Source organism: Bufo bufo, chromosome 2, assembly GCF_905171765.1.
Source record: "Bufo bufo chromosome 2, aBufBuf1.1, whole genome shotgun sequence".
Classification (NCBI taxonomy): Eukaryota; Metazoa; Chordata; class Amphibia; order Anura; family Bufonidae; genus Bufo; species Bufo bufo.
Window position 1 is genome coordinate 445,419,581 of NC_053390.1, and position 19,507 is coordinate 445,439,087.

At 43.4% G+C, this 19,507-nt stretch overlaps 1 protein-coding gene across 1 annotated transcript in view; it reads left to right on the forward strand.

The window, feature by feature from the left end:
- Positions 1-1,430: 1,430 nt before the first annotated feature.
- The window catches only part of CDC34 (cell division cycle 34, ubiqiutin conjugating enzyme), a 30,686-nt gene continuing 12,609 nt past the window's right edge, over positions 1,431-19,507 (forward strand). The window contains exons 1-4 of the mRNA XM_040417512.1: positions 1,431-1,841; positions 11,173-11,259; positions 15,252-15,349; positions 17,465-17,599. Of these exons, the coding sequence (XP_040273446.1) occupies positions 1,659-1,841; positions 11,173-11,259; positions 15,252-15,349; positions 17,465-17,599 (503 nt within the window). The 5' untranslated portion in view covers positions 1,431-1,658. The remainder of the gene's footprint in view (positions 1,842-11,172; positions 11,260-15,251; positions 15,350-17,464; positions 17,600-19,507) is intronic.

The following is a 19,507-nucleotide window of genomic DNA, read 5'->3' on the forward strand; positions in this document are numbered from 1 at the left end:
TACGTTCTTTGCTATAATATCATGGCGCATATTATTTCCATTCTGCAACTGTGATCTTTATACTTCTAATATAATATCACAGTGTGTATTACACCATACTGGGACATGACTGTGTGCATTATGTCTGGGTATTAAACAAACTAAAATATTCAGACGTTTATTCTGAACTTTCTGCTGAAAGCTGTTTATGGCGGAGTGAGGCCACATTTCATATTATGCAATGGGGCCCTATGGTTACTTGTTACGCACTTACATTGAGCATTGTGTATACAGTGATGGGGGAAGGGAGGGATGGAAAAAAACCATCCCTGCATTCTCCATAGGGAGCCCTGCTGTCACTGACAGTGGGCTCCCTGCTCCCACAGCTGCAGACTCTACAAGGACGTTTAGAAACGTCCTTGCAGGGATAAGTGCTGACCACCTGGACATATATAGTCAAGGGGCAGACGCAGGTGGTTAAAGGGTTACCCCACAAAAGGTATTAGTATGCAATGAATAAACTCATTTTAAATGAAGTATTATTGAAGTAAATGACTCGTTCTGAAAAAAACAACTCCGAAAAAATAGTTTCTTTGCATTGCCATATTTTCGGCTACGGAGTAGTGTAGGAGCTCTTTTTTTGCAGGGTGAAGCTGTAGTTTTTCTTGATACCATATGTGGCTATGTATTTCTTTTTGAGCCACTCTTTATTTAATGTATCTTTATTTTTAGCGCCCCCCCAAGTGACCATTCGATCACTTATACCATAGACTGTAACAATCAAAATAAGACTTGTGGAAATCTAAAGGAATCCTTTATGCTCCAATACACATGCAATAACAGATACATATAAAATGCAGCAAGTTTACCGCAAGTGGATTATGTGCGGTTTTTCCACGTGGATTTCCGTGCAGAAAATAGAATAATGCAGTACCAGCCAAATCTCATGTACACAATGCGTATCTTGTATGTGAAGAAATTGACCTACCAGGCGAATTTTTAAATTGGCAGCACGTCACTCCGCACCCTAGGTATAGACAATTCTGTTTGCGTATCTAATAAATAGATCACTGCCTGAGAAAACGGCCTGAAAAAACAAAACAACAAAAGGTTTATTTTAGATGTACACAAAAAAGGGGTTAAAAAGTTGGCTATATTCCTATAATCTATACACCCTTAGGGGGATATTTATCAAAACTGGTGTACAGTAGAACTGGCTTAGTTGTCCATAGCAACCAATCAGATTCCTCCTTTCATTTTTCAGAGCTCGTTTGGCAAGTAAAAGGTGGAATCTGATTGGTTGCTATGGGCAACTAAACTCACAGTCACAGTGCTTTATGCCAGTATGAACATAGCTATGTAGAGCTCTCTTGTGGTCTCCTCCCCTTCCCCAGGTAATGCTATAATCACGCCATACGTCACAGCATCACTCGCCAGCAGCCAACCCCTTCTACTAAAGCCACACCCCTCAACGACGTCACGCACTCGCCTCTTAAGCAGCTGGGAGTTGTAGTCCGCACCTTCCCCTCACAGTCTGCCCCATTCTCTACTCAGCACAGCAGCGGTCAGTGAAATGTCCTGACAGAACCCTTCACACGGGAACAGAACTACAGATCCCAGAGTGCTGCGCGCCGAGGACACCGTAGGCCCCAAGCAGGATATCGGGGAGCAAAGTCGCTATGGCCCGGCCAACATTGCCGGTGCCCAGCTCCCAGAAGGCGCTGCTGTTAGAGCTGAAGGGACTACAGGAGGAGCCAGTTGAGGGGTTCCGGGTCACCCTGGTGGATGAGGCTGATTTGTACAACTGGGAGGTGGCGATATTCGGCCCCCCCAACACCTTCTATGAAGGGGGGTACTTCAAGGTGAGTATGGGGGTAGGTGGCACCTAGTTAAGGGTTGGGGGGCAGAAAGTCGGGGTCACAAACGGGACTGGCATGGAAGGAACTGATGGCAGGGGCACTGGAACAAAAGGAGAGGTAATTGTGGAGGGCACCATTTTGTAAAGCAGACAATGGAGGCTGTGTGCAGTGAGGCCACAGCGAGCCTGGTTGTCTATGTATAGTGATGTGAGCCCACCATGTCTGAGAGGTCTTCTCCAAGGTTCTGGTGCGGGCCCTCATCTGAGAACATTAGGGTGTCTTCATACACTGCAGATTTTGTTGTGGAAAACTTTGTGTCCAATTAAAAGTTCTGCTCACCTTCCAGAAATCCACGTGCTCGCTGCCAAAACAGCCCCTTTCAGGTGATTGGAACGGAAACGGTCTGCGACAAAATCTGCCTTGTACGAAGGCCCCGATATTAGGTTAGCTTTCATTCCAATGTCACCCAAAGGTTCAGATCCAAAAGGTACCTCGTATCTGTGGTCGCTGGGCGGCTCCGTGCCCTGGCACGTCTGTGGTCGCTGGGGCGGCTCCGCGCCCTGGCACGTCTGTGGTCGCAGCGCCCTGGCACGTCTGTGGTCGCTGGGGCGGCTCCGCACCCTGGCACGTCTGTGGTCGGTGGGGCGGCTCCGCGCCCTGGCACGTCTGTGGTCGCTGGGGCGGCTCTGCGCCCTGGCACGTCTGGGGTCGCTGGGGCGGCTCCGCGCCCTGGCACGTCTGGGGTCGCTGGGGCGGCTCCGCGCCCTGGCACGTCTGGGGTCGCTGGGGCGGCTCCGCGCCCTGGAACGTCTGGGGTCGCTGGGGCGGCTCCGCGCCCATTATTCTGTTGTGGGACCTCACTGACTTTATAAACTAAAGTGATGAGCTATTTACGATTTCTTTCACAGGAGCTAAGGAGGCTAGTGCAGTCTTATCCATGCCAAGCTTTACAGGGCACGAAACCATTAGTGACATCTGAAATGGTTAACTTCTTATGAAAACAATCATTTATGATGGTCAAACCCTTTGTGGTGCAGTGATGGACAATTCATTACATTGGTGAACCGGCTTGCTCTGTTTGGGCATTTCTTTGCAGTGATTCTTGGCATTGCACATGATGCATTAAAGGGGTTGTCCAGGATTTTGGTGGCCTATCTAAGGATAGTTCATCAATATCAGATCGGTGGAGGTCCGACTCCCAGCCGATTAGCTGTTTGAAGGGGCCATGGCCTGTTTCTAGTCCAGTGAAGTTGCGTTCATCAGTCATATGTATGGCCTTTTCAAACAGCTGATGGTCACAGGTTCCAGGAGTCAGACCCCTACATATCAGATGTTGATGACCTATCCTGAGGAAGGGCTTTCAACATCAAAATCCTGGAAAACCTCTTATAAGGGCTTTGCCCACAACATGTTTCACTTACCCACAGGATAGGTGATAAATGTGTGATCGCTCAGAGATCCCACAAGAAGTGTCCTCGCTGCTCCACATTTGGTGGTGTCCTGTCAAGATAAGAGCACATTATTACCATTGTCTACTTGATTGACCTGATGAGAACAATCGTTTTTAGGACCACCAAGAAAAAAAATGTTCACATTAAGGCTAGGGCTACACAACGACAATTTTTATGATAGTCTATGGTGTCGCACTGCGACACGACAGTAGCAAAAAATCCATCCAAGATGGATTTTTCTGCGACTTTTTTGTGTCGCAGTGCGACGCCTTAGACTATCATTATAAAAATTGTCGTGCGACACGTGTTGCAGTATGGTTGCGACTTATTGTCTCGCAACACATGGGGAATGAGTAGAGCACTTACCTGGTGACCTTTTCAGCTGTAGATCCATCAGTTCCCAGGCTCCTCTTCTGCCACCCAAGATGGCCACTCCACTTCTCAGACTGCCTTTTGGTAGTCCAAGACACTTCCTGCTGCCCTTGGATTGGCCAGCACTGCTCATGTGAACAGCGCTGGCCAATCCAAGAGCAGGACTGAACAAGTAGGAAGTGTCTTGGGCTACCTCAGCAGAGTGTGAAGTAGGCAGTCTGAAAAGGTGTAGCCATCTTGGATGGCAGAAGAGAAGCCCAGGATATAGTGTATCTGCATCTAAAGAGATGAAAAGGAGGTCATCATGTGGGTGTTTTTGTTAATTCCCCAGATTTTTTTTATATATATATATATTATAACCAATGAGTCGCTTTAAGGCTACTTTTACACTAGTGTTAATATTTTCCAGTATTGAGATATGTCATAGGGTCTCAATACCGGGAAAAAAAACGCTTTCCGTTTTGTCCCCATTCATTGGGGACAAAACATAACAGAACGGAATGCTCCAAAATGCATTCCGTTCCGTTCCCATACCGGAGAGCAAACCGTAGCATGCTGCGGTTTGTTTTCTGTCCTGGGATGCGGAGCAAAATGGATCCGTCATAATCCAGTTCATAACGGATGCAGATGGTTGTATTATCAGTAGTGGAAGCTTTCTTGCTGAGCCCTGCCAGATTCAGCAAAAACACTAGTGTGAAAGTAGCTTAATATGATGTTAGGGTCATTTGTGCATGCAGGACTTTTTTTATTTTTTTATTTTATTTTTTTCCATCTGAAATAACGGATCTTTGACTGAAATGCCTCAAATGGATGCCAAATGTGGAAAACTGATGAGCAGGAACCGTTTTTATAAATTATTTTTTTTCTTCTGACAGATCAGAAAAACTGAAAAATAACAGATGTGGACTCTCCCTTAGGCCTCTTTCACACGGGCGTCATGGTTTTGGGCCGGATAAGATGTGGGTGCGTCGCAGGAAAATGTGTTATTTTTCCGCACGAGTGCAAAACATTTTAATGCGTTTTGCACGCGCGTGAGAAAAATCGGCATGTTTGTTACCCGAACTTCTTCACAGAAGTTCGGGTTTGGGTTAGGTGTTGTGTAAATTGTATTATTTTCCCTTATAACATGGTTATAAGGGAAAATAATAGCATTCTTAATACAGAATACTTAGTAAAATTAAAATATTACTTGCCACTTGTTCGCGCAGCCCGGCTTCTCTTCTTTCTTCAGGACCTGGTAAAGGACCTTTGATGACATCACTGCGTTCATCACATGGTCCATCACCATGGTGATGATCATGTGACGGACCATGTGATGAGCGCAGTGACGTCACCACAGGTCCTTTTCCTACTGCACAGCAAAGATGAAGACAGAAGAGAAGCCGGGCAGCGCGAGCAAGTGGATTAAGGTGAGTTAAATTATTATTTATTTTTTAACCCCTCCAGCCCTATTTTACTAAGCATTCTGTATTAAGAATGCTATTATTTTCCCTTATAACCATGTTATAAGGGAAAATAATAATGATCGGGTCCCCATCCCGATCGTCTCCTAGCATCCGCACTTGCTTGCAGATGCTTGCGATTTTCACGCAGCCCCATTCACTTCTATGGGGCCTGCGTTGCGTGAAAACGCACAAAATAGAGCATGCTGCGATTTTCACGCAACGCACAAGTGAAATAAATGGGTCCGGATTAAGTGCGGGTGCAATGCGTTCTCCTCTCGCCCGTGTGAAAGAGGCCTTAATGTGTCTTGCCGTATTGCAGTCCGCAATATATGGGCACAGGCCAAGTTGAATGGGTCTGCATCTGTCTGCGGTAACCACACAGATGGTGCCCATGCATTGTAGACCGCAATTTGCAGTCCCCAATAGATGGCACGTGTTTGTGTGCATGAGCCCCTGGTCTTATTGGAGTCTGGAAGGAATTTTGTCAGGAAAAATTGGCTTTTGCCTTCCTCTGGTTCAACTTGCAGGATAACAGGCTGAACTGGATGGACTTTTTTTCAGCCTTATAAACGGTTAGTATCTAAATTCTCTATAAGGGCTCATGCACACGACCGGATGTATTCTGCGTCCGTGTGCTTTCTGTATTTTGCGGAACGGAAAAGCTGGCCCCTAATAGAACAGTACGATCCTTGTCCGTAATGCGGACAATAATGTTCTATTTTTTTTTTTGCAAAACGGAATACACACAGAGTAACATCTGGTTTGATTTTTGTTTGTTTTTTGTGGACCCATTGAAATGAATGGTTCAGCATATGGTCCGTCCATTACCTCAATCCTGTTTAATTTTTAACCAAGATATTGTTCGCTGACTGGTGTTTTGGGCCATTGTCAAGATGAAACATCCATTTCAAGGGCATTTGATCCATTTTCTCTCGTATGCGATAAATAGGCCCAACACCATGATATGAGCAACATTCCCATATCATGATTTTTGCACCACCATGCTTTACTCTCTTCACAGTGTACTGTGGGTTGAATTCAGTGCCAGGGGGTTGTCTGACAAAGGCCTCTTTCAGACGGGCGTTGCAGGAAAATGTGCGGGTACGTTGCAGGAACATGCGTGATTTTTCCGCGCGAGTGCAAAACATTGTAATGCGTTTTGCACTCGCGTGAGAAAAATCTGCATGTTTGGTACCCAAACCCGAACTTCTTGGGATCGGTGTTCTGTAGATTGTATTATTTTCCCTTATAACATGGTTATAAGGGAAAATAATAGCATTCTGAATACAGAATGCATAGTAAAATAGCGCTGGAGGGGTTAAAAAAAATAATAATAATTTAACTCCCCTTAATCCACTTGATCGCTCAGGCCGGCATCTCCTTCTGTCTCCTTTGCTGAACAGGACCTGTGGTGACGTCACTCCGGTCATCACATGATCTTTTACCATGGTAAAAGATCATGTGATGGACCATGTGATGACCGGAGTGACATCACCACAGGTCCTGTTGCTCCACACAGCTAAGATGAAGACAGAAGGAGATGCCGGCTCCGCGATCAAGTGGATTAAGGAGAGTAAAATTGTATTTATTTTTTTAACCCCTCCAGCGCTGTTTTACTATGCATTCTGTATTCAGAATGCTATTTTCCCTTATAACCATGTTATAAGGGAAAATAATGATCGGGTCTCCATCCCGATCATCTCCTAGCAACCGTGCGTGAAAATCGCACCGCATCCGCACTTGCTTGCGGATGCTTGCGATTTTCACGTAACCCCATTCACTTCTATGGGGCCTGCGTTGCGTGAAAAACGCAGAATATAGCGCATGCTGCGATTTTCACGCAACGCACAAGTGATGCGTGAAAATCACCGCTCATGTGAACAGCCCCATAGAAATGACTGGGTCGGTATTCAGTGCAGGTGCAATGCGTTCAACTCGCGCATCGCATCCGCGTGGAATACTCACCCGTGTGAAAGGGGCCTTACTTGTGTGACCACTAGACCTAAACAGAACAATTTTGCTTTCATGATTGCACAAAATGTTGCACTATTTCTTTTTGGGTCAGTCAGTGTGTTCCTTGGGTCCTTTTAACATATTCAGGATTTTATTATATTTTTTCAACAACAGGACTTCGAGGCGGGGGGGACCTCTTGCTAGTAACTTCACTTCACTTAATCATCTGCAGTACTCGCTGGTAACTTCAGATCTTTCATTTTTCTGGAGGTGATCATTGGCTGAGCCTTTGCCATTTTGGCTATTCTTCGATCCATTTGAACAGTAGTTTCCTGCTTCCTTCCGCATCTTTCAGGTTTTGGTTGCCACTTCAAGGCATTTGAGGTCACTATCTAAGTAGGGTAGAATTTGCTGCACTTCTCTGTTTTTCCCTCTCCAATCAACTTTTTAATCAGTGTGTTTTTTTTATCAGAACAATGTGTAGAACGACCCATTTTCCAAGTATTTCAGAAGGAAATGCACTATAACTAACATGTGCAACATTTCCCACCCTCCTACCTTAACCCCTTAAAGTTGTATGTTTTAATAGCACCATTTCATTTACCATGTCTTGAATTGAAAAATAGGAAAAATAAATTATTGTGGGGTGAAATAAAAAAAGAAACCCTCACAATTCTGACAAGGTTTTTTGGGTTTTGATATTACGTTGTTCACTGTGTGTTAAAAATGGCCATGACATCCATATTCTGCGGTCAATAAGATTGCGGCAATGCCAGATTTGTATCGTTGTTTTGTTTTTAACTAGTTTTCTTTGCATTGAGATTTTCTGACAGCCATAACTGACAGCAGTATGAAGGCTTATTTTTTGCAGAATGATTTGGAGTTTTTATTGGTACCATTTTTTTGGGGTATGTATGACTTTTTTGATCACTTGTATTCCATTTTTGGGTGGCACAAGGTGACAAAGTGGCGACTCGCTTGTTTTATTTTTCCATTATAAAATATTTTAATATTTTAATAGCTCAGACATTTTTGGACAAGGTGACACCTTTTTATCTTTATTTTTTATAGATAGATCATTGGGAAAGGGGGTGGTTTGAATTTTTTATATCTTAATGTTTTTTTTTTTTTTTTTTTTTTACTTTTTGCATAACTTTTAGCCCCCTTGCGGAGCTAGACCGTGTGATCCTCTGATCAATTGTCCCATAAACCATAATAGTGAACTATTATGATCTTTGGGATTCTGACATTCTGGCTTTATAGGCAGTTTACCATGACAGGCCTGGGAACCTTGAGCAGGCCTCAATCAAAGCCCCACAATTTTATTGTGGGGGCTCCGATCAGCAGAGGGAGCCCCCTTCCTCTGCCTAACTCCACAGAAGCTATTGACTGTGGCATTATTCTGTGTCATCGCTGATCCCGGTTATTTCGGCCAGGTGCCTGCCATACTGCATAGCCGGCACCCACCATATATGGCTCAGTGCAGTAGCCCTCTCCAAACATTACCTCAACGACAATGACATACAGGTACGTCATTGTGGCTGAAGGGAATAAATAAGGACCAAATTTAACACCTGTTCCAAAGAATGAATGACTTCCCCAATTTAACTCCTACCTGCTATTATTTTGAGCACACCCCTTTCAGTTAATGATTCAGTTACTCAGAATGAGCGGCATGTATGTCCTAATTGTTGGGTCTGTTTTTCTTATATTTTTCCACCACACTTTCCAGTAAAATATTTGCGATGTAGAAATATCACTTCTACCAAAAACAGTGATTTATCAAGTTAAGGCCTCATGCACACCACCGTATTTATTTTGCGGTCCGCCAAAAATATGGATGATGTCTGTGTGCATTCCATATTTTGCGGAACGGAACAGCTGGCCCCTGATAGAACAGTACTATCCTTGTCTGTTATGCGGACAATAATAGGACATGTTCTATTTGTTTGCAGAAGGGAAATACGGACATACGGAATGTACACAGAGTAACTTCATTTATTTTTATTATTTTGCGGACCCATTGAAATGGACGGTTCCGTATACGGTCCACAAAAAAAACGGAACGGACACTGAAAGAAAATAAGTTTGTGTGCATGAGGCCTAATGATGTTGGACTGCCATTAAATTATATTTTTTTTAACACCACTGTATGTATACACACTTAAAGGGTTTCTGTCATGAGAAATAACGTTATGTAGCTGAATGACATTAGCGATGTACTAATGTCAGCAGTACATAACAGTATACTTTATAACTGCCTGCCTGGCGCCGTTCTCTTAAAATAAAGACTTACAATATGCTAATGAGCCTCTAGGTGTTATGAGGGCGTTGCTTCAGCACCTAGAGGCTCGGTCTACTCACCCTTTGGCACGCCCAGTTCCCTTTGATTGACTTGCGATTTCTCCTCTTCGTCCAGTAAATCCCGTGCCTGCGCCGTCCCGTTTACTATTCGGCGTAGTGAGTGAAGGACGCGCTTCTGCTGTAAACGGGGCGGCACAGGATTTACTGGACGAAGAGGAGAAAGGCTTACATGCACACGACCATTCAGTTTTTTGCGGACCGAAAAACGCGGATCCGCAAATCACGGATGGCGTCTGTGTGCGTTCCGCATGTTGCGGAACAGCACGGACAGCCTTTAATATAACTGCCTATTCTTGTCCGCAAAGCGCGGACAAGAATCGGACATGTTGTTTTTTTTTTGTTTTTTTTGCGGGGCCACGGAACGGAGCAACGGATGCGGAAAGCACACAGAGTGCTGTCCGCATCTTTTGCGGCCCCATTGACGTGAATGGGTCTGCATCAGAGCCGCCACAACTGTGGCTCGGATGCGGACCAAAACAATGGCTGTGTGCATGAGACCTAAAACATGACTATTGTAGTGTATTATACCAGCAATCAGATTGTTGTATGTTTAAAGGGAACCTGTCACCGGGATTTTGTGAGGACATAGGTTGCTAGATGGCCGCTAGAACATCCGCAATACCCAGTCCCCATAGCTCTGTGTGCTTTTATTGTGTAAAAAAAAAAGCGATTTTGATACATATGCAAATTACCCTGAGATGAGTCCTGTATGTCAGATGAGTCAGGGACAGGACTCATCTCAGGTTAATTTGCATATGTATCGAATCTGTTTTTTTACACAATAAAAGCGCACAGAGTTATTGGGACTGGATATTGCGGATGTGCTAGCGACCCTCTAGCAACCCATGTCCTCAGCTCCATACACAAAATCCCGGTGACAGGTTCCCTTTAAGTCCAAGTGTAAAATTTCACATTGCACCTTTTATTTTACAAAGGGCAACTGAAATATGAAATTTGGAATCTGGTTGGGCAACTACTCCTTTCCTTTGTACTGGTTGTGACAAATCTCTAGCAAAACCGATACAATTAGACAACCTATCAAGATTGAATGTGTGCAACACAACATAAATAAATACCGAAAACAAGACACCCATATAATATATTAGCAATTTTTATTACAAATCAATTTAATGATTACATATCACATGATGATAAAACCAGCAGCAATGTTGGAGGCGCTGATACACAGGATGTGCACCTCAGACCCACCCGGTCAGGAACATGACACAAAGGAAAGGGACACTAAATATGGTAAAAGGCTAGTGCCACTGTCACTGTCCTGTAAACGTACCAATGTCCTAATGCAGCTACTGCATACTACTAAGTAAGATGCCTAGAGGGTGCTATCATGGATACAGTATAACAAGGAACTACCATCCTAAACAATCACTGATCCAATACAACCCACCCAATGGAACAACCATATTGATACATCATAAAAGCAATAGCTGTAATGTCGTACCGACCAGGACTACTGCAGGACACACCAACCCCAACGCACGTTTCGCCTAAGCTTCTTCCTGGGGGCGTGGGGTTGGTGTGTCCTGCAGTACTCCTGGTCGGTACGACATTACGGCTATTGTTTAGGATCTTCCATCGGATCCATCTGCTGTACCTGAACAAGAGACCAGCATGTAGCCATGTACATGTGATACCTATAGACACATGCCATGTGGGTCAGCATATGCCCTGTTTCCCCCTTCAGCTACAAATATAAAACTGATGTGACTTCTATTATGTATTTCACAGGCTCGCCTAAAGTTCCCTATTGATTATCCATATTCTCCTCCTGCCTTTCGATTCCTAACAAAAATGTGGCACCCAAACATCTATGAGGTAAGCATATGTAGATCTTACACTATGGAACTAGGGGCAAGAAATTGTCAAAATGTTTCCACAATTCTCCAGATGCCCAGTGAATTGTTTAGATGTGTGTCTTCAAAAATTTACATGCAGAGATTTTGCTGTGATGGGAAAAGGAAATACATTTTTGTAGTAAGAAGATTACATTGACTACAGTTTACGGTACATCTTTTAACAGGTCAGAGAATACAATTTTTTTGTGGGAGTGCTTCTTTAACCCCTTAAGGACTCAGCCCTATTTCACCTTAAAGAGGACCTTTCACTAGTTTAAAAACTAAAAACGAACTACACTGCTCAAAAAAATAAAGGGAACACTTAAACAACACAATGTAACTCCAAGTCAATCACACTTCTGTGAAATCAAACTGTCCACTTAGGAAGCAACACTGAGTGACAATCAATTTCACATGCTGTTGTGCAAATGGGATAGACAACAGGTGGAAATTATAGGCAATTAGCAAGACACCCCCAATAAAGGAGTGTTTCTGCAGGTGGTGACCACAGACCACTTCTCAGTTCCTATGCTTCCTGGCTGATGTTTTGGTCACTTTTGAATGCTGGCGGTGCTTTCACTCTAGTGGTAGCATGAGACGGAGTCTACAACCCACACAAGTGGCTCAGGTAGTGCAGCTTATCCAGGATGGCACATCAATGCGAGCTGTGGCAAGAAGGTTTGCTGTGTCTGTCAGCGTAGTGTCCAGAGCATGGAGGCGCTACCAGGAGACAGGCCAGTACATCAGGAGACGTGGAGGAGACCGTAGGAGGGCAACAACCCAGCAGCAGGACCGCTACCTCCGCCTTTGTGCAAGGAGGAACAGGAGGAGCACTGCCAGAGCCCTGCAAAATGACCTCCAGCAGGCCACAAATGTGCATGTGTCTGCTCAAACAGTCAGAAACAGACTCCATGAGGGTGATATGAGGGCCCGACGTCCACAGGTGGGGATTGTGCTTACAGCCCAACACCGTGCAGGACGTTTTGGCATTTGCCAGAAAACACCAAGATTGGCAAATTCACCACTGGCGCCCTGTGCTCTTCACAGATGAAAGCAGGTTCACACTGAGCACACGTGACAGAGTCTGGAGACGCCGTGGAGAACGTTCTGCTGCCTGCAACATCCTCCAGCATGACCGGTTTGGCATTAGGTCAGTAATGGTGTGGGATGGCATTTCTTTGGAGGGCCGCACAGCCCTCCATGTGCTCGCCAGAGGTAGCCTGACTGCCATTAGGTACCGAGATGAGATCCTCAGACCCCTTGTGAGACCATATGCTGGTGCGGTTGGCCCTGGGTTCCTCCTAATGCAAGACAATGCTAGACCTCATGTGGCTGGAGTGTGTCAGCAGTTCCTGCAAGACGAAGGCATTGATGCTATGCTATGGACTGGCCCGCCCGTTCCCCAGACCTGAATCCAATTGAACACATCTGGGACATCACATCTCGCTCTATCCACCAACGTCACGTGGCACCACAGACTGTCCAGGAGTTGGCAGATGCTTTAGTCCAGGTCTGGGAAGAGATCCCTCAGGAGACCGTCGGCCTCCTCATCAGGAGCATGCACAGGCGTTGTAGGGAGGTCATACAGGCACGTGGAGGCCACACACACTACTAAGCCTCATTTTGACTTGTTTTAAGGACATTACATCAAAGTTGGATCAGCCTGTAGTGTGTTTTTCCACTTTAATTTTGAGGGTGACTCCAAATCCAGACCTCCATGGGTTAAAAAATTTGATTTCCATTTTTTTTTTTTTTTTTTTGTGTGATTTTGTTGTCAGCACATTCAACTATGTAAAGAACAAAGTATTTCAGAAGAATATTTAATTAATTCAGATCTAGGATGTGTTATTTTAGTGTTCCCTTTATTTTTTTGAGCAGTGTATATCAGTGGGCAGACCGGCGCCCAGGGGTCCCCCTGCACTTACTAGTATGTCTGGGCTCCGGTGTGTGCAGCTACCTCTGTTGTATGGGGCGGAGTTTTTGTATTAGGGTTGTCCCTTGCTGCAGGGCTGGCCAATCGTAGCGCACAGCTCATAGCCTGGGGTGCGTGTGACTTTTTGATCGCTTGCTATTACACTTTTTGTGATGTAAGGTGACAAATGGTTTATTTAGCACAGTTTTTTTTTTTTCAAAAAATTTTTTTTACGGTGTTCATCTGAGGGGTTAGGTCATGTGATATTTTTATAGAGCCAGTCCATACGGACGCGGCGATACCTAATATGTATACTTTTTATTTATTTATTTAAGTTAAACACAATAACAGCTTTTTTAAAACAAAAAAAATGATGTTTTAGTGTCTCCATATTCCGAGCCATAGTGTTTTGTTTTTTTTGGGCGAATGTCTCAGGTAGGGGCTCATTTTTTGCAGGATGAGGTGACTGTTAGATTGGTACTATTTTGGTGGGCAAACGCCTTTTTGATCGCTTGCTGTTGTACTTTTTGTGATGTAAGGTGACAAAAAAATTTGTTTATTTAGCACAGTTTCTTATTTTTTACGGTGTTTATCTGTGGGGTTAGGTCATGTGATATGTTTATAGAGCCGGTCGATAAGGACGTGGCGATACCTAATATGTATACTTTTATTTTACTTTATTTGGGGAAAATGAAGTTTTTGTTCATTTTTTTTACTTGAAACTTTTAATTTTCTTAGGGGAAAATTAAAAGTTTCAAGTAAAAAATGAACAAAAACTTTGTTTTCAACTTTTTTTTTTTTTTTTTTTGTCCCACTTTGGGACTTGAACTTTTGGGGGTCTAATCCTTTACAATGCATACCAATACTTCTGTATGAGTAATACTGTGTGTATTTCTCATACAGCTTCCAGCCTGTGAGATCCAGGGGGCTGGATCTCACAGGCTCGTCACCGGAAGGCAGCGCTGCCTTCCATGCCATCGGGACCTGATGGCACCGCCGATCGCCGCCGCAAACAGGTCTACATTGACACCCCCCCCCCCCGGCGTTGTGACAGGATGCCCGCTGAATGATTTCAGCTGACATCCTGTTCCTATTAACCCCCGCCACGCCGCAATCTAGTTTTAAAGTTATGACGTAAGTTATGACTCGGTAAACATGCCGTACCGGTACGTCATAAGTCCTTAAGGGGTTAAAGGGTGTTTATCCCCCCCCTTCCCCCTTCCCTTCTCCGTTCAAGGACTGCTTGAATGGAGCAATGGTTGACCATGTCTAGTTCAGTTAAAGTCTCCATGACTGACATTACCAGCCAAGTACAGTACTCCATTGTTTCTGTCCACCACATAGATATTATATACAGGTAGGGAGCATGCTCGAGTGCTGCTTCATTCAAAATCCTCCAGTGAATTGGAATGAGTCAGCTCAGAACCACCATTCTAGTGATCGGTGAGGATGCCAGCAATCAGACCTTTATTTCCTACCTTGTGTATAAATGATAAAATATCAGTTGTGGGCAAAAGCCCTTAAAGGGGTTGTCCCATCTGTACTTGGCTGAAATAGCAATGCTTTCATGGTATGTGGGCATACATTGCAGCTGAGGCAAATAAGAGCTGAGCTGGACTGTTGTTGGTTCCTATGGCTAACCTCTCCATTTTTACCATGTCTTTGGGATATTTCCTTGTGTCTTAAAGGGAGTTTGTAGCCAAATGTATGCTGCCCTACCTGAGGGTAGCATAAAATAGCAACAGAACCCCTGGTTCCAGCACTGGGTCAATATTTTTGTGTTGGTGCAGTAGTGTTCGCAAAATCACTGTTTATTAGCTGCAATGGGGGTGAACTGTGATCACCAGTTATCTGATTGGCATCTTTCTCCCTATGCACAGTATAAAGATGCCAATCGCCCACGGGAGGAAGCCACACCTCATGCATAGCAAACACTCTGCTGTATATCACATTTAGAGGACTGCAGCTATTAAACAGCGATTTGCATTGTTGCACTAGTTTATGACATCAAAAGTATTGCTTTTTTTTTTTTTTATCATTTCCTTTTGTGCTTCTTACAGAATGGAGATGTATGCATTTCCATCTTGCATCCCCCAGTAGATGACCCACAGAGTGGAGAACTTCCTTCTGAGAGGTGGAACCCAACACAGAACGTGCGGTAAGCCATTGTCTACAGGTTTTAAAATCTAATGGTATCCCAGCATCTTAATTAAAATTTGACCTGTGAAAATGTTATGGTGTTTTTTTAAGTCATTTAAGTGGGATTTCCACATCTTGCAAACTATACATTATAAGGCCTCATTCACACTGCTGTTGCCCCCTCCATTGCTGTATTGCGGCCCGCATACGGCGGATCCACAATACACGGGGCACCGGCCGTGTGCATTATGCATCACGGATGTGGACCCATTCACTTTTGCGTAACGGAAGGATCACGGACCCTATTCAAGAGAATGGAGTCGCGATCCGCATGTGGCAGCCCCATGGCCGGTGCCCATGCATTGCGGACCGCAACTTGCGGTCCACAGCACGGGCATTGAGGGGCAGCGGTCGTGTGAACAAGCCCTTAGGCTGGGTTCACACTTGAGCGTATTTGATATGCGCGTTTAACGCGCGTTTTTGTGCACGTTTTTGTCCATAGTTTTTGTCCTATGGCCGCAAACGCGCGACAAAAAGCCCCAAAGAAGCTCAAGAACTTTTTTGAGCGTAGGGCGTTTTTCAGCGCGTTCAAACGCGCTGTAAAACGCTCAAGTGAGAACCAGGGCCATAGGGAAGCATTGGTTTTCATGTGTTGAGCGTTTTACAGCGCGTTTGAACGCGCTGTAAAACGCTCAAGTGTGAACCCAGCCTAAGACAAATGGCCAGATTATAGGGAAGGGCAAATGGAGCAATTCCTTAGGGGAACTACTTCCAAGATGAGCAATGCTAGCAGAATCCGTGTCTGGAAAGTTTTTTTAGATTTATCTCCAACAGTATAAAAGACTTAAAGCAGCACTTCTGCAAAAAATGTTTTGGACATAGGATGCTAACCACACCAGCAATCAATTCATATATTTTGAAAACGTACATTATGCGCAGCTGTGGCATGTGTGCCCAAGCTAACCACCTTTCCAGAGATTGCTGTCCTGTGTAGTTAGGAGGTCAGTCTTCCCTATGTAGAGGACTTTCCTGTGAAGTTATAGTATTACATAGTCTCTCCTAGCAGCTCTCAGGCACCTGTCTTCCCCACCTAATTCTGTTTTTGTTGCTTCTCTACATGTCCCTTGTCTATAGAGTACTTTTTGAAAATTGCATCATCTAAGAGTCCAAGAGTGCAGTAACATAGGAAAATCCTTAATTAGCTGCTGAGTTATAAAACTACCCTGACTCTCGCTATCACTTTATATGATATCTAAGTGCTGTGTGCAGAATCTCCAGTGTATTTCGATAAGATGCACAAACAGGAGGCAAGAGAGCAGTGTAAAGCTGCATCACATATGAATATGCTGGAGACTCTGCACACAGGAGAGATAGGCACTGTGAATAAAACAGTACATCATTGAATATACTGGATATTCTGCAGTGTGCCTTGGGTGAGTTTTATCACTAAAGGATTTAATATCTGTGTCACTGAGCTCTATCATGTGCTGCCTTTCGAAAGACTGTATCATGATTTATACTTTGTAACATTGATTAGTTTGATTCTTAATAAGACATTCCCGTATCATACAAGGGAATATGGGAATGACCACACAGTCAGGTTTTCTGATGTAGTTATGGAAGCTAAAACCAGGAGTGAATTAAAAAAAGTGGAGAAGTCGTATCTGTCCTTTTATACTTTCTCTCCTTTTATGATCCACTCCTGATTTTGGCTTCTAAAACTGCATCTGGAAACCTGAACGTGTGGCTGTTATGGCAGAGGGTGCACGGAGCACCTGTTATCCTCCATTTATTTTTATGAATGGTGTGTTAGAATACTTTTCTCCTACAGCAGCTACCTTCCCCAGGAAGTTGGTTGCCAAGATTGATTGATTTATTTTTTAAAGAAATCTGGAAGATCAGCTGATCACTCTGCCACAGATAAAAAAAAAAATCCTTTACATTTTATTACTCAAATTATTAATATATATATTTTTTCAATATATCTAGTACTCTGAAGCAAATATGGCTGAGGAAATAGGTCTACCCTGTTTTTCACAATATGCAAACTAGTCCATTTAACGTGTAGGAACTGCTTTTAACAATTTCCGAGTCTCATAGGTTTAATACGGAAAATGTTTTGAATTCTGTATAGGACGATCCTCCTCAGTGTTATCTCCCTCCTGAATGAGCCAAACACATTTTCTCCAGCCAATGTGGATGCATCTGTCATGTACCGGAAATGGAAGGAGAGCAAGGGGCGTGATAGAGAGTACACTGAAATTATACGGTAAGCATTTCTTCACTTGCAGAGAACTTTATTTTGGTGACCTAAATGTATTCCTCACTCCAGCTAGGACGAATATACAATAATGGAGTTCTATTAATTATGCATGGCTTTATTAAAGCATACTCTTTTTTTTTTTTTTTTTTTCCTTCAGTGTCCTTGAGGTATCACATAGGAGTGACTTTTTTTACATTAAGAATACCCTTGGGACATGCTCAGTCGATAGATACTGCTCTAAAAACTCTCTTGAATATGTTCTAGTAAAGGTCCACCTTGCAACCACTTTAAATGTGCAATCCCGAATTCCCAAAAAGTTGGGACACTAAAATGTATATAGAACAGAATGCAATGATTTGCAAATCTCATAGACCCACATTTTATTTACAGCAGATCATAAAACACATATCAGATGTCGATAGTGAGACACTTAACCATTTCATGAAAGAAAAAGGTAACTCATTTAGAACTCTTGATAGCAGCAAAATATCTCAAACGTTGGCAATGGGCAACAAAAGGCTAGAAAAGTGGTACTAATAAAAAAAAAAAAATTTAAGAAATGGAGGAGCAATTTTGGAACTAAGTGGCATGACTGATTATAAAAAAGCATGTTCGAAAGCAAAGCTGGGCATAGGTTCATCAATGTGCAATAAAAACTGCATCTAAAAATTGTGGAGCAATTTCAGAAACGTTTTCCTCCCATGTAAAATTGTGAAGACTTTGAATATCCCACTATCTACAGTACATAATATCAAAAGATTCAAAGAATCTGGATAAATCCATGTGTGTAAGGGACAAGGTTATTGTCTGATGTGGTCAACAGGCCCTCATGCAAAAAGAAGCCATATGTCAACACCATCCACAAATGCCACAGTCTTCTCTGGGATGAGGCAAAATAGTAAATTGTTCTGTGGTCAGATTAATAAAAAAATTTATTTTATGATAATCAGTTCTCACCTCTCCTGTGATCTCTCCTGTCCTTATACTATACACAGTGATGAGCAGAGTGTTCTAGTGATGATGGGTAATCAGTTCTCACCTCTCCTGTCCTTATGCTATACACAGTGATGATTCGATACCCAAACAATAGAACTACGGCTCCAATTATAAGTACAAAAATTCACTTTATTAAATAAACACAATCACATTGTCATAAAAACAGCAGTAAACAGGTATGTTGTAGTGAGGAAAGACCCGAGGAGGACCGGGGGATCGACACACATGGGCTCACATAAGTTAGTAAGGAGCGCCGCAACAAAGCCAGAAAAAGAAAAGAAAATAACTCTGGATGGTTGGATCCAATAAGAAATATACATAGGCAGTGTTGAAATAAAGACAAGCTCAGAAAAAGTACCCAATATTAGTGCGCCGGTCCCTCAGTCTCCTTGTCCCAACGCCGTTTCGCCAGCAACCTGGCTTCTTCCAGGGATAATTAATAAAGAGAATTTTTGTACTTCTAATTGGAGCCGTAGTTCTATTGTTTGGGTATCGAATTTTGTAAAATGTGTTAGGGCTCCTTTCACTTTATTACTACCCGGTGTATTTAATTGGTGGGTATACACAGTGATGAGCAGTGTGTTCTAGTGATGATCAGTTCTCTCCTGTCCTTATACTATATACCGTGATAAGCAGAGTGTTCTAGTGATGATAGGTAATCAGTTCTCACCTCTCCTGTCCTTATACTATACACAGTGATAAGCAGGGTGTTCTAGTGATGATGGGTAATTGGTTCTCACCTCTCCTGTCCTTATACTATACACAGTGATAAGCAGTGTGTTCTAGTGATGATGATCAGTTCTCACCTCTACTGTGTTCTCTCCTGTCCTTATACTGTATACCGTGATAAGCAGAGTGTTCTAGTGATGATAGGTAATCAGTTCTCACCTCTCCTGTCCTTATACTATACACAGTGAT